The sequence below is a fragment of the Castor canadensis genome, chromosome 17, assembly GCF_047511655.1.
Source record: "Castor canadensis chromosome 17, mCasCan1.hap1v2, whole genome shotgun sequence".
Taxonomy (NCBI): Eukaryota; Metazoa; Chordata; class Mammalia; order Rodentia; family Castoridae; genus Castor; species Castor canadensis.
This window is the reverse complement of record NC_133402.1, coordinates 2,180,790-2,204,586: the sequence shown is the minus strand read 5'-3', so window position 1 is coordinate 2,204,586 and position 23,797 is coordinate 2,180,790. Positions and strand designations below refer to the sequence as shown.

Below are 23,797 nucleotides of genomic sequence, written 5' to 3'. Positions count from 1 at the left end.
ACTTTCCCATCTATGCAGATGAGCTCACTGCCCTGGGAGGAACCAATAGCAAGGAGAGGCTTGTTGTAGGGCAGCAGCAATACACACCAGAAAACTGGGGGTACAGTACCCCTACCTGGCACCTCAGATGTCGGCCAGAGCATCTTCTGCTCCACCAAAGGATGGGAAGCAGCATCCTTGCCTCCAGCCACTGTAGACCAATAGCCCCCCACCCAACCGTGACAACCAAAATTGACTCCCGATACGCCAAGTATCCCAAGGAGCAGAAATGTTCCCATTGGGCAGCTTGGAACAGACAGAGCTGTTCAGGCAATTCCAGAACAATGTCTGGCCTGTGCTAAGAAACCAAAATCTGCTGGGTGCTGATGGCTCATGCCTGTAATCCTACTCAGAAGACAGAGATAAGGAGGATCACAGTTTGAACCCAGTCCTGGTGGATAGTTTGAGAGACCCTATTTTGAAAACACCCAACACAAAACAGGACTGGTGGAGTGGCTCAAGTGGTAGCATGCCTGCCTAACAATGTGAGGACTGAATTCAAACTCCAATATTGCCTGCTCCCCCCGAAAAAAACCCAAGAATCCAAAATCTGAATAAGGTTAAAAAACACAAAAGCCTGATACCAGTGAGATCCCCAAGCTTAATTTTCAGAGCATCCTTCTGTCAGGTCATCATGTTTGTACCTGTGGCTCCACTGTAGTTTCTAAAACTGTCAAGTTCAGAAACAGAGGTGTTAAGCTCATTCTTACAGGGGCAGTCATTTATAACCTGACAGAGCAGGACACTGACAGTGTGGTCTTCAAGGGAGGGTACCAACAGGTGGAGCAGTAGGACCCAAACCAGGCGTCACACAGAGTTTGACTGGACAGGATGGGAAGAGCCCAGCCACACTTCATTCCACAGACCCTGTTGCCTGGACTTGTTTTCCCTAAACCTTAAACCCAGATTCTAATGCCACCTCTGACTGTCTTGGCCCTGGGATGTTGGTCCTCCTGCCCTCTGCTGCCCAGCCAAGCCCTGCAGAATGACCCTTCTCCACTTTTTAACCTCTGATCTTGCAAACAGAAACCACCCTTGTTCCAGTGCCAGCCCCATGTTCCCTCCACCATCTCATGCTTATAATATTCACAACTGAGGCCACCAAGGCCCAGCTGCATCTCTCAAAGACCCTCAACGCTTCTGACCACTGCCAGGCCTGATCCACTACTGGCTGCCCCAGGCTGGAAGCCTCCTCCACCTGTCCCTCTAGGATCTCCACCCACCTCAGTAGAGCTGTGACATTGAATAGCAGGTGTGAGGCTGCTGCAACCCTGCAGCATGGCAGCCACACTTCCCCACTGAGCAGCTCTTCTAAAGGAACAAGAAAAAAGAAAAAAGCACCAACCAATCCAGAAGTATAAAATATGAAGCAGCATGTATGTGTATCAAAGAAAAAGTACAGATTAAAAAGCAATAGACTAGGCTGGCACAGTGGCTCAAGCAGTAAGAATGCCTACCTAGCAAGTATGAGGCCCTGAGTAACCCCAGAATCGCCCCCCGCTCTCCCCCGCCCTTCAAAGTGTGGTTGGCCCCTTTTGTTTGTTCCTTTTGAGACAGGTCTCACTATGTAGCCCAGTCTGGCATCAAACTCATGATCTTCTTGCCTCCTTCTCCTGAATACTGGGATTATAGGCATGCACCACCACATTGAGCCTATGCTTGACCATTTACAAGTCACTAAAATCCCTCTCTCAATTATTACCAAAAACTTGGTAGCTACTATAGAGAGAAATGCAGTTTGATAAAAGTAGGTTACCTCTTACAGGCTGACTTCTCTGTGAGTAGCTCTGGAGAAACATACTGTGCTGTTCCTACGAACGAGTTGGCCCTGGCTGAGAACAGGAAAAAGAGAAAAGGTCACACTTTGAGGCACAGTCCCTTGTCTTCAACCACAGTGGCCCCATGCTGGTGTGTTCCTCAGGATGTCGTCATCTACACACAACAGACAGAAACTCATGATCAGCTCAGTGCTGATGAATGGAACACTCCCAGGAGCACGACTATCCAGACCCAACAACACTTGTGGGCCCCAGAACACTGCACTCTCCTCTCTGGCACCTCCCACTTGACACTGGACTGCAGAAAGCACTTGTCACATTCACCCATCACCCTGTCATTATAATGGGGCAGCATGAGGACAGGGGTCCTGTTTGTTGAGCTCAATGCTGGATACATGGCACCTGCAACAAACAGCTGCAGGCCAGGGACCACCCTCTTTTCAGTCACCAATAGTGCAGGGGTTCAGGAGCTACAAGGGCCTCTAGCCCAGGGACACTCCACATTCTGGCACCTTCAATCCTGCCCTATGCAATGCTCACCTGCAGGCAACAGGGCTGGCACCCAGGTGCTTTGGACCCATTCATCACTGGAGACCCCTAGTCATCCCACAGCCCCGAAGACTGCTGCACAGCAAAGCAGCACTATAGCTGGCCTAACTCCTTCTGCTCTAGTGACTAGGAAAGCTAGGGTTCCTCACAGTGGCTGCTATCACCTGTCTTGCCTGCAAGCTGGTTCTAAGCTGCCCTCTCCCACCTGGACCCTCCAGGTGTTGAGGGAAGCTCCCAGTCCCACTGCAGGGACCCAGCCTGGATGGTCCCTCAGCCCTATAAACGGTCCCTTCAATACATGGTCTTCTGTGAAGGCTTCAAGGCTACACAAGTATCCCAAAAGATACTGCCAAGAACACTGAAGAGACTCAAGAGGAAAGAAAACCAAAGAGCCAAACCCAAATGAAGATATTCAACCAAGCAGTGAACCAAAGAGAGTCCAATTAAAACATGATAACCTATTAAACTGGCCATGTGAGAATGGTGTCAAGGCCAAGGTGGCTGTGAGAGGGTTTTCTGAGTCCACAGCTCAGCAGGAAGGGAAGCAGTGACTGATCTGAGGCTCTGGACAATGGCCGTCTGTCCAAAGTGGGGTTGCAGAGCACAGCAATGACAGAAGCCTTCCTATCTGTGCTCTCTGGCCATGGACCCACACCTGCTGCCCTAATCTCCTTCCTGTTGCTGAGTGGAGCCTCCATATCTGAATGAATACCAGAAAGGTTAGAACGTAAGTTTCCAGGAAACAATCCCAAATCTAAACTTCCAGGATACCCTGGTGTTTCCCCAAGCCTCCTGGAGACAGGGCAAAGGCCAGGAGAGACGTAAGGCTCACTTCAAGTGATTAAATTGCCTTCACTAGGTAGGACACATCCACAGGACCCTTGGTGAGGTCAATGTCAGAAGTCCTCACTGGCCCACAGGCCCTGAACAGCTGCGCTGCTCCATTGGCTATCACCTTCCCTTGTGACCACAGGCCACACAGAACCATTGGGATAGCAGTCTGTGACAAAGCGACAGACCCCTAGGAGGAGGGGTGCAACCACTACACAAATAAGGAACTTGGAGCCTTGTCCCACAAGCACTCTATTCTACAAACTTTCAAGATGTTCTTGGGAAACTATCTTCCCACAAAAGTAAAAAGAAGCCAACACAACTAACAAGTGTGAGGACCTGAGTTCAAACCTCAATATTGCCAAAAAAAAAAAAAAAAGCCAACACAGGAATAAATTCTAAGTTTCTGAACAATATCAAACAGAAGTGAGAATGAGTTACTAAAAAGAAAAAGAATCACACCATTCTCTTTTTCTCTAGGAAGGGAGAAAACCTTCCCACCTCCTCTATATACACAAGCACTTGACCCTCGGTTACAACAATTTAAGGACTTACAGCCTCCTTCTTCCAAATAGGAAAGAAAAGAGTTATTCTGAGTTCACTGAGAAATTCAAAATTTTATATATTTTAAGTGGCTATAAGGCTAAATTATCCAATTCTGAAGAAAATCTGCATAAAGGAAGAAATGCCCAGAGTACAACCCAGCTGCCCTCTAGGACACAGTGGGCTTGTCTCAGGTGGGAAAAGTCAGCACAGGCATAATGAGGAACTGATAGACTTCTCATAAGAAAGCTTTGGTTCTACCATGTCATGGACAATGCTTATCACTAGAAGTTACACTGAGTCCATGAAAAATAGGATTACCAGCTAATCCTATTATTAGGAATGAGTCAAACATATTCAGGTTTTGAGTCATCTCAGAAGTGCCAGGAGGGAAGCGAGGGTACCAGGTTATGCTACCTGAGGAAACAACAGCCTCTTCCTAGCAGGGTGCCGATGGCTCACGCCTATAATCCTAGCTACTCAGGAGGCAGAGATCAGGAGGATCACAGTTCAAAGTCAGTCTGGGCAAGTAGTTTGTGAGATCCTATCTCACAAAAGCCCTTCACAAAAAAGGGCTGGTAGAGTGGCTCAAGGTGTAGGCCCAGTACCGCAAAAGGAAAAGACAAAAAAAAAAAAAAAAAACAGCTTCTTCCTTAACACCAAGGCTTCCTTCATTCCCAAGGATAGTGTGTTAGGACTCGCAAAGGAGACCTGGTGCCTCAAGGACTGCACAGTGGTAAAGCATAGCTAGAATCTGTACTTTTGCTGCTGTCGGTCATGTGTCTGTCTGTAATTGCTAACCTTCCAAGTTCTGTCCCCTAGGGTAGCATCTAGCTTTGAATCACACTATGACACCTGCAGACATGCTATGAAGAGTCTCCTGGGGCTGGGAAAGCAGCAAAAGAATCGCATGGATCCTCCATGTGAATAGCACTGAGGAAACACAAGAAATACAAGGTTCCATGCGGGGGAAGCCAGCTGGCTGACTCTCAGCAGCACTGTGTGGTTAGAACCCACATCTGTAAATTGGACTCTCTTTCTCCTCCTGGCTGTAATCCTCTCAGGCTCCAAAGAACCAGACTGCCATTGGTGGAGAGGCCAGAAGTTCCACTGCACTGTGCTCCTGCATCCCTTTTCTAGAGCGCAGTCGTGGAACCATAACCAAAGATTCTGTCAGAATTTTTTTTTTCTTTTTTTGGGGGCAGTATTGGGGTTTGAACTCAGCGCCTACGCCTTGAGCTACTCCACCAGCCCTTTTTTGTGATGGGTTTTTTGAGATCAGGTCTCATGGAACTATTTGTCCAGGCTGACTTCCAACCTTGATCCTCCTGATCTCTGCCTCCTGAGTAGCTAAGATGACAGGTGTGAGCCACTGGCACCCAGCAAGGTCAATTTTTTTTTTTTTTTGATGGGACTGGGATTTGAACTAAGGGCTTCCTGCTTGCAAAGCAAGCACTCTACTGCTTAAGCCACACCTCCAGTCTTCTGTCATAATCTTTCAACCACCAACATACCTACACTCCAAGCCTGTGGCCAGCACATGTTCCCCAGTACTTTCCTTCAAGGTCTTTGTCTCACAGGAACCCTAGGTGCAGTGAAGAGGCCAGGCAGCTCTATCACGCATGTCTCAGTACCCAGGTTCCTTTGCAAGGTCACTTATTAACCATAATACAGCTTCCCTTCCTCCACACTGCATCCTTAGTGCTATAGTGTAGTCCCGGAGTTCAATTGCACTTTTTTTATACCTCCTGAGTATGAAGTTTCTATCCAGTGAGCACTAGAAAAGCAGTGAGTCGTCCCCTGGCTATTAAGATGGCCCTAGCCACTTTCTCAGCCACAGTAGACTCTTCATAGCACTTCTGCAGGTGTCATAGTGTGATTCAAAGCTAGATGCTACCCCAAGGGACAGAACTTGGAGGGTCAGCAATTACACTAGCAGCAAAATCAACCGCCAACTGTTGTAATTTTCTAGAACCTCCCTAAAATCAGGGATCCAAAAACGTGCTCCCTGAGACACTACCCGCAGCATCTAGAGAAGCCAATGCCATGTCTGGTGTGCAGATGAGAAGGCATGATGTGACACCAGCACTGTGGAAGATCCTGAGTCTCTCCCTTCCTTCCTCCACCACATGCTGCCTGAGGCCCCACAGTGGGGACCCAGCACAGGCACCACAAACCCTACATTAACAATGAAGATGACACAATGCAACACATTTCTTGACTTCAGCTTAAGTACAAAGCAAAGCTCTAATGGAAGTCAAGCTCACACACCTTGCTTGCTCTCTGGGGATAGCACTTTTGCTGTTCCAAAGTCTGTGATCTGGATGTGCATGTCTTCATTTAATAAAATGTTTTCTGGTTTCAGGTCCCTGAAAAGATTTTTACATTTGAGATGAAGTACTTCAAAGAGCAGCATTATTACATACTTAACATTTTAACAAAAACATAATGAACTGATGAATACTTATCATCTTTACAGACTAACATCCAAGAATGCAAGTCCAAAGTTCACACTGAATAAATATCAAATGCATACAATAAGGACATTTGAATTACATCACTTTATAACTATACTCATCACTTCTAATAAACTTTTTGTGGAGAAATAATCTATCATTTTTAATTCATAAAGAGCTTATGAATACTTTTGATTTGATTCTATCAGAATAAAGTCATGGGAAATGAGACCAGAAATAAGTAGACAAAAAAGCTACAAGTAACAAAATAAAACCACCAGTCAAGACAATATGAACTGCTGGCTTGGCAGAAGCCACCTAGCCACATTGACCTGATGATTAATGGTGAGACTCTCCAAGTACAGATTCTTTTCACTTCCGGCCTTTTCTTAGCTCTCACATTGAGCTACCACTTGGCACCTATGTCAAACCATCCATAAAAGTAAGCCAGTACTGACCCAGAGGACTAGTAGTTTGGGCATCAGATGTAGCTGTGGGTCACATGGCCACTGGCCCTAATCATTACAGTGACTGTCCTATAAGCACTGCCCTGGGTGACCTCTGTTACCTGTGAATGATGCCCTTGCCATGCAGGTACTCTAGAGCAGACACGATCTCAGCTGTGTAAAACCGGGTACAGGTCTCATCAAATGAACCAATTTTGCGGATATATTTAAGTAGTTCTCCATTTTTGGCATAACTAAGGCCAAAATCTGAATATTGTACAGTTAAGGAAGAATGGGAAAATTATTTTTAAAAACTAACCTTAAGAGCCCAGTAAGAAATTTTTATTAAATGCAAACTGAAGGTACCTGTGCTCCAAGACAGTCACGATTTTTTTGAGTCAGATGCAAGCCTGGCTCCAAGACCAGGAACCAGTGCAGGTTTCCCTCTAAGAACACAATAATACAGTCTCTGGAAAAACATGGACAGCATCTCTCAACCCGGACTGCCCTTCTGGACATATGGTCCCAAAAGGTGTCTATGGCCTGTGAGAAGGAACTACTAGATGGCTGTCAGGCTGTTGGCCCCTGGCCAAGGCACAAATAACATACGGGCAGTTTCAAGTGCAGAGAACACAGCTCTGGAAGACAGGATCCTAACAGAACCTTGAGGTTAGGGCTGTAGCTGTGAGCTGTGCCTAAACCTGCTGTGCCCCACGTTGCACTAACAGTTCACACATGCAGCTACTCCTTCCATGCATGAAAGTGACATGCTTTGTAAGTGAAGACTCATTTTCTTAATATCATGATTCACTTGCTCTATTTGTCAGATTCATGTGCTCTATTTGCTGGAGAGAGGCACAAGGGACAGCCAGCCTCTTCTCAGCACGATGTGTTCCATTTGTAGTCCCCTCCTTCCAAGGGGACTGAGGCTGACAAGAAATAGCTCCATGTAACTGTTTTCCTTGGAAGCACTGAACACTTGCGCCTCTTAGTGGAAACCTCCAGGTACTACTCCCTGACAGGCTGGGACACCATCCTGAGCAGAGGCTCTGGAGGTCACATTCTAAGACTGGCTCATGCTCAGGGTGGGTTTCTTAATTCTATTGTGATTCTGTCAGCCAAGGCCCTTCCATGTTCCACCAAGAAAGGATCCTGAGGCTCCAGAGCAGTGAGGACAAACCTAAGAGGGAAGAGACCACAGCCAAAGCTGTCCCTTTTCCAGGCCCATCTCTGAATCATTCATGCCTCCCAACTAGGACAATGTTTAAAAAAAAAAACAGAAAGTAAGCCCTTCTTTATTACTCTGGGGGAATGCAGAGGGTCTTGGCCAGGCCCTCTCACCTCATCCCTCACCCTGCCTGCTCCCTCACAAGGGAGGCTGCTGCCACGGAGCCACCAGATCTGGCCCCACCTGGGCTGCCCAGGGCCTCACTAATTAGGAGCCCAGATGTGAGACTCAACCTTGTCACAGCCAGGGCTGAGGACAGCTTCTTGCCTCTTTCAGCTTCATGATTTTGCCCTTTATCTGACCCCTTACTGGTTCATGTTTTCTGAGTGAGGAATACCTCTGGTTCTCTATTCAGCAGCAGAACCCAGGATTACTGCTCAGGTTGCCAGTACTCTGCAATCAATGCCTTCCTCATCCTAGGGCACTCTTTTAGACCTCATCAGTCCACCACACATCCCCCTCAGTCATATTTAGTGCTCCAGGGCAGCAGCTGTCCTCTCTGGCACAGACTGGGCAAGCTCCTGGGAAGACAAGTACAGACCAAGCCTGTGAATAGCACTACGGAGCCTGGAAGCCTAATGCCTGAAATGTGCAGAGGAAGAAGCTGGCCCAGAGATTAAGCAACTGATTCAAGGTCACAAAGCAAAGGAGGACAGGGCAATGTTCGTGACTCCATCCTGCAATCAAGATTCATGCTGTGAACTTGCAGGTGCACACCAGCATAGTAGGAGCTAGAGGAAGGTGGCCAGGCAGCAAGCAACAGCATCTGACACCCCTTCAGTCTTTATCTGTGCACGAAGAAGAAAGTCCTCACTGCTCAGGCTCTGATCAAGCCAGAGTCACACCAAACTAGGAGAGGACCTTTGCTCAGCTGGATTTCTGTGCTTACTCTAACCTTCTGGCAATACATCTGGTGAAGAACTTCACGATCCATCTGCCTATTGTCAGCCCGTGGCAGGGGTGTCCCCAGGCTCTGCCTCACCTCACCAGTCCTCAGGGTAGGTGAGTTCATCATCCAGTCACATGAGTGCAGTGAGATAGCTAAGTGCACATGAGCAACCACTCCCCTCTCCCTCTCACTGAAAATCATGGCTAAAGGGAGGATGGTGTCACTTCTGGGCATTTCTCCATGCTAAGTTTCATTTTCTTTTCTTTCTCAACACAATATACACCAAAGATTCCAAGTGGGGCAGAAGTCACTTGTCTCATTCTTGTGGGACGTAAGTAAACTTTCATGACCTCCCAGTACTCTGGCATTTGTCTTAATGATCAAGAACAGTATGTGCCACTAGACAAAAAACCTAGAGACCTCTCCACCTGTAGTACTCTGGCCAGTCCCATATGGAAATTAGACAGCAAGAGCATCCATGTCTGGGCTTTGACCCCAGGAGAAGAAGACATCAAGTGTGTGTGATTCTGTCCCACCTGGATATTGTTTGGGTGGCCTCCAAGGGTACATGTGATTAGAGGCTTGGTCCACAGGGTAGCAGTACTGGGAGATGGTGGGACCTTTAAGAGGGTGGGCCTAGTGAGAGATCCTTGGGTCACTAGATAGGAGGCAGTTCCCCTTTGCTTGGTAATTCTCAAGAGAGGGTTGTAAGGAAAGAAGCAAGCCCCACCCTGCCCACTCTCTCAGCTCCCTGGCTTGAGATGTGACCCTTCCTCCGCACATGTTCCACCATCCATTATCTGCCACAGGGCCACAGCCTGTACCATGCCATTTAGATTTGCAGCCTCTAAACTGTGAGCTAAATAAGTCTCTCTTCATAAAGCTGCCACAGGCATTTTGTGGAGGCAATATAAAGCTGACTAGTAACAGACCTTCAAGACCAAAAAGAAGCATTGTCTGAAGGCTCCCAGGAAGCCCAGGCCAGGATCTCTGAATGCCTGGTAATAAGAGATCCCATAGACTCAAAAAGAGGTGTGGTCACGAGGCCCCAGGAGGTACAAGGAAGGGATGGAGGCAGTCACAGAGGTGAAAGAGATAGGGTCACTGATGGCTGCTGTATGAGCAGTACCAATGGAGGTGGGGCTAGAGGTGGAGACCAGAGATAATAATATTGGGAAACAGCAGGCCCCATCCAGACACCAACATTCTATCAGAACCAAAACAAACGATCAACATGCCCACCACATACTGGACCACTCCACTGCTCCTCTCTAAGTGAGATTTCCAGGAAGAACTCATTCAGTATGTCTCCACTACCTCTCCTGCTACTGTCTTGAACCCTGCCCCTGAGAAAACTGCCTGTCCAACTGTGAACAACTTGCATGAAGTAAATCCCCTGGCCAGGCACAGGTCTATGTACTTGACTACATCTCGCCAGGCAACTGTAACCCCCTTATCAGAATAAATTTGATCCTGTGGCCTCTGGGCTCCATATCCCATTGCCATCATCCACGAGGTGGCCAGGCAGTCCGTTAACTTTGGATCTGCATGTCCCTGAACCTTCAGGGTTCTGCCGGCAGCCACCCAGAGGCCCATTTGGCCCTCAAACAGCAAGTACCAGCAGATATATCAAATGCCAACCCAGTATCCATCCTCAGTTCAGCTACTGCCCAGTCTCTCTAGGCTCAGTAACAGATAATACTCTATACCAGGTTCTGAGGGCAAACACCAGGAGCCACCCAACTCTTTGTTTTCTCCCAGCATGGACCATGAGGGGCTAGAATCAGAGCAAATTCTGTGCTCACCACCACAACTAGGAGAAAATCCAAAATTGGTGCCAAGTCATCATGGCTCAAAGAGATGGCCCATTCCCATCTCAGGGCTATCCCTCAAGGCCCACATGCTTCTCATTGGTCCACTGAGCTCAAACAGCCTCACACTGGAGACATCCTGGCTTGCTCTTGCCAGCTGGTCCTGCTCTCTAGAGACTATGACATGCCTCTCGATATTCTATGTACATGTAACTCCTACCTGAAGAAGGAGGGCAAGCCTTCCCCTTGCTTACCAGCACCTCCCTACACACAACAAGCACTTTTAAAGAAACAAAAGAACAAACAAATCCAGCCAACAGAGGGCTGGTGATGTGGCTCAGTGGTAAAGCGTATGCTTAGAATGATGAGGCCCTGGACTAGAAAAAAAAAAATTTTTTTTTTTTTAAATGGGAGGTGTTGGCCGAGTGGCCCAAGTGGTAGAACATTTGCCTAGCAAATGTGAAGCCCTAGTTCAAACCCCAATATCACCACCACCACACACACAAAAAAAGGATGGGAGCAGGATAGAACAAAGTTTTAACATAGAAGAACTGGTGTGGAATAGGAATGGCACAGAGAGGCAGAATGGAGAGGAACTGGGCCCTTCGTCAAGATGGAATGGCAGGAAGGGGGGCAGGGTGGAGAAGTGACCCAAACATTGTATGCACGTGTGAATAAATGAATATAAATAAATAAATAAAATAAAATGAAGGAAAAAAAAAAAGGTGGAACGGCAAAGCCAAGCCCTTGGAAGCTTGAACCACCTTTGAAGATGGCCAGGAGAAGACAGGGAAGGGGAACGAGCTCCACTTAAGGGAAGAGCACCTGCTGGGAGCAAGGACAGCCCACCTGCCTGGTCCAGCAGTGAGCTGGAGGCCAAGAAGTGTGGCCTGCCCTAACATCCATGGACCTGTCTCCCTGACTCCTAAGCAAAAGGAAAAAGACAGTATTCCCAGATGTCAGAGGAATAAGGAATGTGGACAAAATGAAGAATGCAAAGGAGGGTGAATCTGCTGGAGAGGCAGTCAGGATAGTCACAGAGAACAAGAGCTGCTGAGGAAGCTTACATACTGATAGGCAGAGCACCCATGGGAGGACGACAGTGCCCTGGATTTTGGCCACTCCCCAGACTTTTCAAATGCCCAGTAAAGTTGTCCCTTCCAACCAAATCCCATACTCCAAGGCTGAAGGCAGAGAGGAGCCAATGCCCACTCCAGGATACTGAGGATGCCTGAGCTCACTCTTCCTCTCTGGCCTCATTTGAAAGCAAGGTCTATGTACTTGACTGCAGCTACCCAGGCAACTGGCACTCCCTCATCAGAACAAATCTGATCCTGTGGCAGGATCAAATTGATACCATTTGTATGAATGTCTAGCAACCAGGGTTAAAATAATAAATAACAATCCATCAGCTATGATGTTTATCAGTAAAAACCTCAAGACTGTGTCCCCTTCAGAGAATGACACACACCTCAGCCATGCTGCAGCAAATGTTCACAGCCTCCAAGAATGTTGACCTCCCCCCACCCCTTGCCGGGGTCCAAGAGGAACAGGGGTAAGATCCACATCGACCCCTTTACTTTCAGGGGAAGGGGTTACTACTGAGAACAAACAATGGAGCCATGATTTCAAAATGAGAGGGCAGTTGGTATGATTTCAGACTGTGTTGACCATGCAAAGGATACACAACTTTTCATCATCCTGAAATGTGAAGTAAAGCTTAACGAAGAAGGGGTGGTCCAGGCGCGACATCACATCTCGCTCTCTGGTTACATATGGGACCTTGTTCTCTTTTATAATATGACGTTTCTCCAGAATTTTAACTTAAGGTAAGAGAGAAATGAGTTATTATAATTGGAAAAGAAGAAAAATAGTAAAGATGCAATTTATAAAGGTAACTGACATACACTGTAGTTTTTCCAAAATCACCCACATCAGCTTCATGGTCACTAAGATCAACTCTGTCTTAGACCCTTAATTCACACAGAAACCTCCAGGCCCTGCCACCCAGGCTGTGCACAGAGGCTGCGCTGTCCCTGAATCCCAGACAGACAGCACACAGGGGTTAGTACTTACTAGCATATTCTCTAGAGGTGGCCAGTTCTCGAGCCAGGACAACCTGATTTGAGAAGAAAAGAGAAAAAACATATTATAATACCAGGAAATGGAATCTGACAGGTTCCTGCACTGCACAGGCTTCCCCATCCCCATACAAGTCTTGAAATTACACTTAAATACTTTGAGTCCAGTTCTAACAAATAGAGAAGAAAGCCATGGCTCATGCTAATCTGTTCTAATAGTTAACAATAAACATATAAGTCTCTCCATTGCTTTCAGAAGGTCTGTAGTCCTCAAAGTGCAGTGAAAGTATAAATTCAACAACCTCATAAACTATCATGCCCAAATACCACTACAAGTGGCCCATACCATTCTCGGGAGGCTGAGATAGGAAGGACGAATCACAGTTCAGGCCAGCCCAGGCATAAAGTTTACAAGACCCTATCTCAACCAATAACTGGGTGTAGTACTGCTCATCTGTCATCCTAGCTACATGGAGGCTGGGATGGAAGAATCATGGTTCCAAGCCAGCCCAGGCAAAAAGTTCCAGTTCTAACACCCCATCTCAACAGAAAAAGTTGGGCATGGTGGCATGCACCTGTCATTCTAATGATGGCAGGAAGCACAGAAAGGAGGATCATGGTCCACATCAGTCTGGGCAAACAGTGAGACCTTATCTCAAAAATAACCAGAAGCTGAGTACTGCTGGCTCATACCTGTAATCCTAGCTACTTGAGAGACTGAGATGGTGAGGAGCACGGTTCAAGGCCAGCCTGGGCAAATAGTTCACAAGATCCCATATCCAAAATAACCAGAGCAAAATGGACTGGAGGTGTGGCTCAAGCAGTAGACTGCCTGCTTTGTGAGTGTGAGGTCCTGAGTTCAAATCCCAAGCCCACAAACAAACAAAAAAAAACAGCAAAAAGGACTGGTGGAGTGGCTCAAGTGATAGTAACTTCAAAGATATGTCCTTTCAGTATATGTCCACTGCAAAACTCAGGCTTTTCCAAATAATTGTAAGCACATATTTCATTTGATGACAAGAACTCGATCATAGCTACAAAACACACAGGGAACTAAACCAGCACAGAACCAAGCTGCCTTTCCAGGATGCCCCCATGTTGCCTTCTATGACCTCTCAGAGCACACCTGAGCCTGTACTCAGACTCAGGGAAAGAGTCTCCACATGAAAAAGATCATTCTGCACTAGCAAACCCTGGGCACATCAAGGCACCAAAGTAGAAATAGTGGATGGGTCCAAGGTTTGGTCAGAGCATGCAGAGGACAACTCTGCCATGAAAGCTTTACCCTACCATGGCCAGTATGTACCAATGTGTCTCCTAAGATACCTGCAGAGGTTGGCTTAAGGACCAAAAGAAGATGAAGCCTGTCCCCATAAAATCTCTGGGCCTGGTGGGAAGATCTTGGAAGGCCACATGTGAACCTGCCCCTGGTGGTAAGTCACAGCCTTTGACAGAGCTCCTCAAACTTGATCCTGGAAAATCACTGTGAGATGTCTGCATTATCAGGAACAAGGCTGGGTTAAATGCACTCAGGTAGAAAGATCTTAAAGGTCTTTCTGAATGAACAATCTGTGTAAGGACGGCTCCCTGTCACCTGAGTGAGGACAGTGAGTGAGGGTAGACCATCCCTCTCTGGTTTTGTATTTATGTAATGTTGTACCCTTCATAAGCATGAATGCTAGCTTTGTATGAAGGGAAGGAGCTGTTAGAGAGCACTACCATTTAGGGGAATCCTTTCTGAAAATATATTTATATAATCTTTCTGTTGTCTAAATTTAGCATTTCATAAGCAGGTTTCCCACGGGAACAGAGAGGTCCTCTTCCAGAAAATCACATGTGATGCTTGATTCCCTCCATGTCACCACGATAGCAGGACTACCTTGGGTCATCATGGAGTCCTCAGGAGCCTGCCTGTTCTCCAGGACCAGGGTCTGCTAAGTTAAGATTCTGCTCAACCTGATAACTGCACCCACCTTTACCCCTCCCCTAGAAATCTTAATTCTAAGTGCTTACTATTTCAGGAATGGTGAGAAAGATCAGAGGGAGGGTAATACCTAACTTGAGATCCAGGGCTGCAGGTTCCAAACAGCCAGGGAAGGACTTTTTCTGGCTGGCAGTGCTTTCCCAGATACCTCATGGCACATGTTCAAAACAGCACAGAGTAAGAACAGTGACCACATCACCCAGAAAGGATGGTGCCTCATTTGTATCCCTACAGAAACCCAGGGACAAGGGCAATACCACATGTAAATCCTCATTTTTAGTAAAATAAATGTAAAGGGGTAAAACAGAGACCAGGAGAGAACTTTCATTGAACTGTCCTAAGTGGCCATGTACAAACCCCAGGAAACTATATGGTTGAAGGCTTTTTTTTTAAATCAGGGTACAATCCTTCTAAAAACAAAATTATTTCACAGAAGTTGCTATTTTAAAAATCTAGCCTGGTACCAGTACTCACACCTATAATCTTAGCTACTTGGGAGGCTGAGATAGATCATGATTCTAGACCATCCCAGGCAAGAGGTTTATGAGACCCCCCCCATCTGTACCAATAGCTGGACACACTGGAATGTGCCTGTCATCCCAAGCTATTTGGGAGGCTGATATGGCAAGGATCGCAGTTCCAGGCCAGTATGGACAAAAAAGTTTGCAAGTCCCCATCTCAAGAGAAAAATGCTGGGCGTGGTGGCATGAGCCTGTCATCTCGGTCCAGGCTGGCTTGAACATTAAGTGAGACTCTACCTTCAACCACAGCAAAAAAGGCTAGAGGCATAGCTCAAGCAAAGCCCTAGTTCAAAATCCCAGTCTCACCAATTAATTAATTTTTTTTTCAAATTGAAATTGAAAGCATAAAGGCTGAAAAAGTTAACATCCATTTAAACAAAATATTGGGAACATAGATGAGCTGCAGATCATGTTCTTTGTATTTTAGAATCTTTCAAAAATGTAAAAGAAAAAGAAAACAATTTTCACATAAAGATTCTTCACAGGGCCAGATAAGACAGACTGGTTATCCAGAATGGACTACCCTGAACAGAGGCCATCTTAGAACAGAGACCATGCAAGGAGGCCATCCTGAAGAGGAATCTGCTTTTACAGAGGCTCTTTGGATTCAGAATGTGAACCCTGATGCCTTACTAACCTGCCAAAGGCCCTGGGTTTGATCCCCAGTGCTACAAGAAAAACAAAAATTTCTCTTTCTTCTTTTTTTTTTTTTGTGGTATTGGGTATTGAACCCACGGCCTCACATATGCTAGACAAGTGCTCTACTACTTGAGCTATACCTCCTAAACCTTTTTTATTTTTTTGGCAATACTAAGGTTTGAGATCAGGGCCTCAGGTTTGCTTAGCAGGTAATCTACCACTTCCAGGATGCTCCAGCTCTTTTTTTGCTTCTGTTGTTTTTTGGATAAGGTCTTACATTTTTACCAACAGCCATCTTAGACCTTGATCCTCCTACCTACAACCTCTTAGGTAACTTGGATCACAGGTATGCACCTCCATGCTCAGCTTGAGATGGAGTCTTGCTAATTTTTCCCAGTCTGGCCTTGAACCACAATCGTCCTGATCTCTGACCCCCAAATAGCTGGAATTACAGGTGTGAGCCACCACACCCAGGCTTCATTTTGTTTTTAAGACAAGATCTCAGTACCTTTTTGTCTAGACTGGCCTCAAACTCACAATCCTCCTGCCTCCACCTCTTGAGAAGCTGAGATTACAGGTATACAGCATCATACCCACCAAACACTTCTTATCTGAAATGTGCATCCTGAGACTTCTGTGAACCATGTAAACCCAGCTACTCAGCCTCATCAGCACCCCCTCAAGAAAGGGGCTGTTGGCTTCAAACTTTCTTTGATTTCAGAGAAAAAAAAAAACACCAGAAATAGGTATATCTCATAAATGTGATTTGTCAGCATGGAGACAATGTTTCTGTTTATAGAACTGAAAACCAAGAATGTGGGGGCCTAATCTCTAAGCAAATGTACTACTTTATGCATTAAAGTAAGCAAGAAAAAAAAATGAAAATCACAAACCAGAGATGCAAAAAAGGTTATTTAATGTTACCGAAAAAATTTCTGAAGATACTAAAACTGACATTAACTTTCAATCTAAGGAACTGAGAAGTTTCTCATGGCCTCTCCAGAGGGGACAGTAGGACACAGAATGTAACTTGCTGCTGTCAGGTTAGAATGAAATTTAACTGTGGTTTTTTTGGTTTGTTTCCTTGTTTGATAAGACTGGCATTTGGCGTATCTATCAATTCAAACTTTTTTTTTTTTGGCAGCACTGGGGTTTGAACTCAGTGCCTCATGCTTGCTAGGCAGGTGCTGTTACCATTTGAGCCAGTTCTCGAGCCCTCAAGACTGGCATTTGAACTCAGGGCTTGACACTTGCAAAGATAGCACTTACAAAGAAGTCACTCTACCACTTGAGCCATACCTCCAGTCCATTTTGCTCTATTTTTTTGTTTGTTTGTTTTTTGTATTTTTGTTGCTCTGGTTATTTTAGACACTGGGTCTTGCAAAGTATTTGCCTGGGCTGGCCTCAAATCATGATCCTTCTGCTCTCAGCCTCCCAAGTAGCTAGGACCATGAGCCACTGGCACCCAGCTTACCTGTGTGTTTTTGTTTTGTTTTGTTTTATTTTAAAACATAAATAAAGAGATGCTTTTTCTTCTTTGAGACATGGTCTTACTATGTTTGTCCAGGCTGGCCTCAAACTCCTGGGGCTCAAGTGATTCTCCTGCTTTAGCCTCCTGAGTAGTGGGACTACAGGTGGGTAACACTACACACAAGAGATGCCGTCTACGCCTTTCATCTACAGAATTAGGTTTAAATGTTTTAGTTGCACTCCTCACGCAGTCTGCACATAATCCCCTCCCCAAGACTCCAGTGACCTTCATAGCAGGAGAAAGCTGATAAGGGCCTAGAGTTAAGTGTCATAGTTCCAAGCCCCATGATGGTCAGCCATCCCAAGGGAAACACACTTGTTTAACCAGCAGCTGCGCCAGCAGAAGGACATACTCACTGTTGAAAAAGAGCCCTCGCCAAGAATTTTGCCAAACTTGAAGTCTTCAGGCCGTTTCTTTCGAGGCTGTGGTGGTGGCTGGGCAGCATGCTGCAGGGGGTTAGTACTTGGCCTGGACTCAGCTGTGGTGCTGTCCATGGTGTGTCCCTGCCTGCTGACACTGCCAGGAATGCCAGAGGCCGTGCCGGACTCAGTCTGGGTCCTCACCATTGATGGAGATGGGCAGGCACATAACACCACGCTGGACTGAATTGGAACAGCGTCATACTGCAGACACAGAGGAGAGAGGTAAGACTCAAGTGGCCTACCTGTCCTAAGTGGACAAACCGCAGCATAAGCTCTGTGCCTTTTCCCAACACTGCTGAGGGCAGGACAGCCCATCTGACTTTTAGCTGTCCCTTTTGGGCTACAGCCCTTCCCCTTCTGTCTCTCCTGATCACATTCAGATGTGGCATGTCCTCACATCTACCTCAGCACTGCAGTTTTCAACCAGCGCCTCATGGCCAACCTAAGGCAACAAGAGATGGCACTGTGCATTTTAATTATGGGGGATGAGTAGATAAGAGCAATGATTAAATACGTTTACAATACACAGAGACAGCCAATACTGGCAAGCATACTCATACAACTGTGGCTGACACCCAAAACCGGTGTTGCTGTTAAAATGTTTTTGGAAAGCAATATGGCAATTATCAACAACGTGACTTTGGAACAGTTGTCAATAACAGAGAAATATGAAAGATGAGGGGAAACACAAAGTTAAAATGGAAGTGGAAGTCAGGCGGTACACACCTATAATCCTAGCACTCAGGAGGCTTAGACAGGAAGATTCAGACCAGCCTGGACTATAAAGGAAGACCCTCTCTCCAAAAATAAAAAAGAAAAATAAAAAAAAGAAAGGGAGAGAGGGAGGAGGAGGAAAGGATGGAGGGAAAAATGGAAAGGCAATGAGAAAGAATCAGGTAGTTATTCAAAGCTAGATTGGCAGTACATAAAAGTTGTTCCTATACCCATAAAAATCCCTCTCCAGTTCTGCCCAAAGTGTGTCCTTAAAATTGTGACACTGGCCCAATATAAAAGAAAACACAAAATGAAACCAGAGCATCCAGGTAGTGGTCTCTAATAGTCCTCCCCACTAAAGAACCTAGGAGGGCACTACACTCATCTCAATGTGGTCCTAGAAACCACACTGCATCTGAAAACCAGGGGCTTCCCCACAGCCCCTGCAGGATGGAAGGGTAGGGTAATGACCTGCTAAGGCTGTCACTGGCCAAGATAGGGCCATTCAAACACTAAAAACAGACTGATTAGAATAAGCTGAATCTGAGAAAAACCAGGAGTCTATGATACACAAAAGTGGTAACAAAAGAAAAAAAAAGTCTATCCAATAAAAAAAGAAAAAGTCTTATCAATATAAAAATGCTGAATAGACTGGTTAATATTATTAATTCAAGCAAACTAGGGAGTGTGGAAAAACAGCTGTTTCTTGAGTTGTCTGCATGTTTGTTTATAAGGATAAACAAGGATTTTTCTCTCGCCATATAAAAGGAGAAGAATACACAGAGAGAACTATAAAGAAGCAAGAGCTCTGGAAAAGCAGTAGCTGTGCCAAGCACAGGAAAGACAGGTGGCACACAGGAGCCAAGATTGAGCATGGTTGACAGCTCAGCCAGTCAGCAAAGAGAAGAACTAATGGAGATGCTCATCTTGAGATCACAAAATGCATCAATAAGGACAAAACCAAATATAGATGGAACATCCTGTGACCCAAACACGAACATGGAGGTAGAGAAGGCAGGCAGCACAGAGAACAGGCGTGTGCCTGGGCAGTCCAGCAATGCAGTGCATGAGCTTTGGCTCCTTACAGGATGTTGGCCTTAAGGTTGGGCTGACTGGAAACACACCCCAGGGCTATAGCAAAACAGACATTATTGGTAATTCTGCACCTGCTCCATGGCCCAGGGGAGACAGGCTTCCTCTTGTGGGTCTGCTAAGGTCATAATCGATCCAGGCAAGGTGTAAGAATTTATATAAAAATATGAAGCTGGTGGCATGGCTCAAGTGGTAGAGTGCTTGCTTAGCAAGCAATAGGCCCTGAGTTCAATCCACAATACCACCACAAAAAAGATCTCAATCTGTGGATGGCCACCAACCTTCCATATCAGGACATTACCACTCCTTTGCGGTGGACTGGCTCAAATAGTACAGCACCACCTGCCTAGCAAGCACGAGGCTATGAGTTCAAACCCCAGTGCCGCAAAAATAAATAAATAAACAGATAAATTTTTAAGATGTAGTGTTCTTAACAAGGTTCAGTCATTAGCCAGGTGCCAGTGGCTCACACCTGTAATCCTAGCTACTCAGGAGGCAGAGATCGGGAGGATCACAGTTTGAAGCCAACCCAAGCAAATAGTTCACGAGACTCTATCTGGGAAAAAAAAAAAAAAAAAATTACAAAAAAAGGAATGGTGGAGTGGCTCACAGTATAGGCCCTGAGTTCAAACCCCAGTACCACAAAAAAAAAAAGAAGGAACTAAGCAAACTTTATCGGTGAAATAGGACCAACTGACTTTGTAGTGAGTATCTTAGAATCTGACCAGTGGGATAAGTTTCCATTTTATAGTGTGCTGAGAGGTGTTTAAAGGCTCAGTGAAACCTTCAGCAGATGTAAAAGGTTAATAACATGAATATGAAACAAAGTTCAAATACTAGCAAGTATTTCCCATACACAAAACCCCTTGGACATTCAAAAATTACCCTCTGATTCCTTCCTAGAAATTCAGCCTAAGAAAATTAATAGGACTTTAAAGTTAGATTTATAAAACATTGCAAAAGAAAAAAAGAATATATATATATGTGTGTGTGTACACACACACACATACACACACATACATATACACTTCAGTGGCAGAGCACTTGTCTAGCATGCAGAAGGTCAAGAGTTCATTCCCAGGACTCGGGGGGAAAGTCCACTGTAGCTTTGAGTATTACAGCAAAAGCTAAGAACTTGCCTAGCTGCTCACAAGGGAGAAGTGATTAGGTAAAACAAGGTATATACATACTTAGTGGAATACTATGCAGCCCCTAGAAATAGACATTAAGGCTGTTGCAGCCTGGTTACACAACGGGTGAATCTGGGTTAAGAGTATACTGGAATCTTCTATACTCTTCTGGTAACTTTTCTATAAGTTTGAAATTATTTCTAATTAAAAGTGAAATATGCCTGGTGCCGGTGGCTCACACCTGTAATCTTAGCTACTCAAGAGGCAGAGATCAGGAAGATCATGGTTCAACGCTGCTCAGGGGCTGGTGAACTGGCTCAAGCAGTAGAGCACCTGCCTAGCAAGCATGAGGTCCCAACTTCAAACCCCAGAGCTGCAAAAAAAAAAAAGCCAGCCCAGGCAAACAGTTCATAAGACCCTATCTTGAAAGTAACCAACACAAAAAAAGGACTGACAGACTGGCTGAAGTGGTAGAGTACCTGCCTACTAGCGTGAGGCCCTGAGTTTAAACCCCAGTACTGCCAAAAAAAAAAAAAAGTGAAATATATGTACATATAAATAGATATATAAGAATATGCAAAATTAGATGAATACAACATTGCAAAAGTGTTAGTATTCTCTATAGAAGATATGGACAAAAGAATGACAAAAATAGAAAGTGGCTATTATGTGGGTGCTGGTGGCTCATATCTGTAATCCTAGCTACTCAGGAGGCAGAGATCAGGAGGATCAAGGTTCAAAGCCAGCCTGGGCAAATAGTTCATGAAACCCTATCCCAAAAATACTCAACACAAAAAAAGGCAAGTGGAATGGCTCAAGCAGTAGAGCACCTGCAAGCATGAGGTCCTGAGTTCAAATTCCAGTACCACCCGCCCCCCCAAAAAAGTGGCTGTTAAAGTAACGGGAATATATATGTGTCACACTTTCAACAGTACAACAACCAAAACCAAGTTAAACATAAGTTGAAGCCAATGCTTCTAAGCTCTGTGCTGGTGAAAAGGCAGGAGGTTGGTCTCTTGGTGGAGAAATTCCACATGCTGGAGAAGTCAGCCCAGCTGCCAGGGCAAGCAGCAGTTTTGTCATCCCTGGAAACAGAGTCCTCTAGACTGCTGGACTCACTGAAAATGCCTATGACCTCTTTCATCAGCATTCCAAAACTCAATGACTAGAACCTTACCTAAGTACAAGGCTGCTGTGAGCTCTGAGAATGACTGACCCCTGGCCCGTCCATGGTCAACGACTCAGGACCTCTAGGTGGCCTGAGCATGCAAAGAACACCACTTATTTGTGAAAAGCTGCTGTCTGCTTGAAAGCTCCCCTGGCTTGGTAATAAGTAAAGCATGCCTTAAAGATTCCAGGGGAATTTGGGTTCCATTAGTACCTTAATGATTTGTCCCTATCACCAAAGCCTATCACAAAAGTTCTAATCAGTCTCTCACAACTCTTCCTTTGGAGATGAGCAAGAACTGTCCAACTTCAGAAGCAAAAGTATCTGGGAAAAGGTGATCACCAGGCTCAAGGCCAGGATTGTCTCACAAGACAGCACAGCCACATTACAAATGGACTGTGCACAGTGGCACTCTAAGTGTGTCTTACAAGGCTCCTGGACACAGCAATGGGCTTCCACAGCCACCCTGTGAGCAAACCCTCAGGCCACACAAAGACAGAGGCAAAAGGAGCTAGCACTTCACACTGCAGTCCCAGGCACTACAGCATCATTTGAAACTGACCTACCCATGCCTTGGTCAGCTATCATTGTCCCATTAAATGTGTAAGTCAGATCCACCTGGGGATGTTTACAGGCCTCACCTAAGTTCCTGTGTGCCCAGCCTCCTGCCAAGCCAGGAGACAATGGAAGGGATGCCAGAGACCATGGCAAACACTTTCTTCCTGCAAGTTGCGTCCAGCTGCTTCTCTACCAGGTCAGGGGGTCAGGCTGAGCCTTGGTTTCCACCCAGGAACAAGCACAGTCCCTGACAGGGTATGTAGGGCTAGCAGTCAATCAAGGCACAACTAGAGAAAGAAGCGTCAATTTAGAGTCAAGGGAATTTGCTGTTTCTTTAAAAAACTGACAAGTGCACTACTGAGTGAAACCTCGAACATAAATTCAGATTGTGACAAGCTGACTCAGAACCTGGAAGACCCAATTTATGCATTAACCTGCTTCTTAACTCAATGACAAGTCCAGCAAAGGCACTGACAGAGCTGCTGGGGACCAAACCCAGGACCTCCCAATACCCTAGGCAAGTGCTCCACCACTGAGCTATACCCCAGCCCAAGTTCTTGACCAAGGTGGAAGGCAACAGTGTTTCTTCCTGATAGTCAGGACCTCAGTACCATATAAACAACATCTAAGAGCAAAGAAGAGTTTCCAAATAGCCAGCCACAGAGGCTTAAGAGATGGCACCACAGTTGACTGCATGGATGGAAGGCCAGGGAGCACTGAAGAACTGGGCCTGACACATTCTCCCTACCCCATCAAACTGGCTATTCTTGGACAGATGACCCTGATATCAAACATCCTTCGAGGGACACAAAACAACAAAGAATGTTTATGCTGCCCTCAGAAGCACTTACCAAGAAGAGCTATCTTCAGCTCAAACTTCCTGACTGCTAATTTTAACAAGAGTCTGGCCCTTGGATAATCCCCTGGAAGACACAGACCACTGGAAGTAGATCTGTGGGCCTGTGGCTTATAGGCACATATCTAAGGAACCTTCTTTTCTTTCCATCTGAGTGGTTTCCATAGTTACGGTAAAGCCGACAAAGCAGATCCTCACAGGAGAGGACAGCTCTCAGAAGGGCAAGTCTGCACCCAACCTGAGTTCTACCAATACCTTGTCCAGGCACCAACCAAGCCATGTGGCTGGAGGCTCCTGGGACCCATGGCGGCTATTGGCCAGACCATAGGGCTCTGTGGAAACCCACAATGCTGTAAGTTTTGTTTGTTTGGGGGGGGGGGGCGGGGAGCAGTACTGGGGTTTGAACTCAGCATCTCAGCTCACCAGGCAGATGTATACCACTTCAGCCTCTCCACCAGTCCTTATAGGGCTGTTTTAACAGAGCTCAACCTACTGTCAGACCCCAAGACAATAGGCATCACTGACTCAGGA

At 45.9% G+C, this 23,797-nt stretch overlaps 1 protein-coding gene across 2 annotated transcripts in view; it reads right to left on the bottom strand.

The window, feature by feature from the left end:
- Positions 1–23,797, bottom strand: part of Pdpk1 (3-phosphoinositide dependent protein kinase 1) — an 81,827-nt gene that overhangs the window by 30,526 nt on the left and 27,504 nt on the right. For both annotated transcript variants that reach the window (XM_074059168.1, XM_074059169.1), the window contains exons 2-7: positions 17,683–17,949; positions 12,647–12,689; positions 12,256–12,393; positions 6,765–6,909; positions 6,012–6,109; positions 1,796–1,871 (exon numbers count right to left, since the gene is read on the bottom strand). In XM_074059168.1, the coding sequence (XP_073915269.1) occupies positions 1,796–1,871; positions 6,012–6,109; positions 6,765–6,909; positions 12,256–12,393; positions 12,647–12,689; positions 17,683–17,949 (767 nt within the window). The remainder of the gene's footprint in view (positions 1–1,795; positions 1,872–6,011; positions 6,110–6,764; positions 6,910–12,255; positions 12,394–12,646; positions 12,690–17,682; positions 17,950–23,797) is intronic.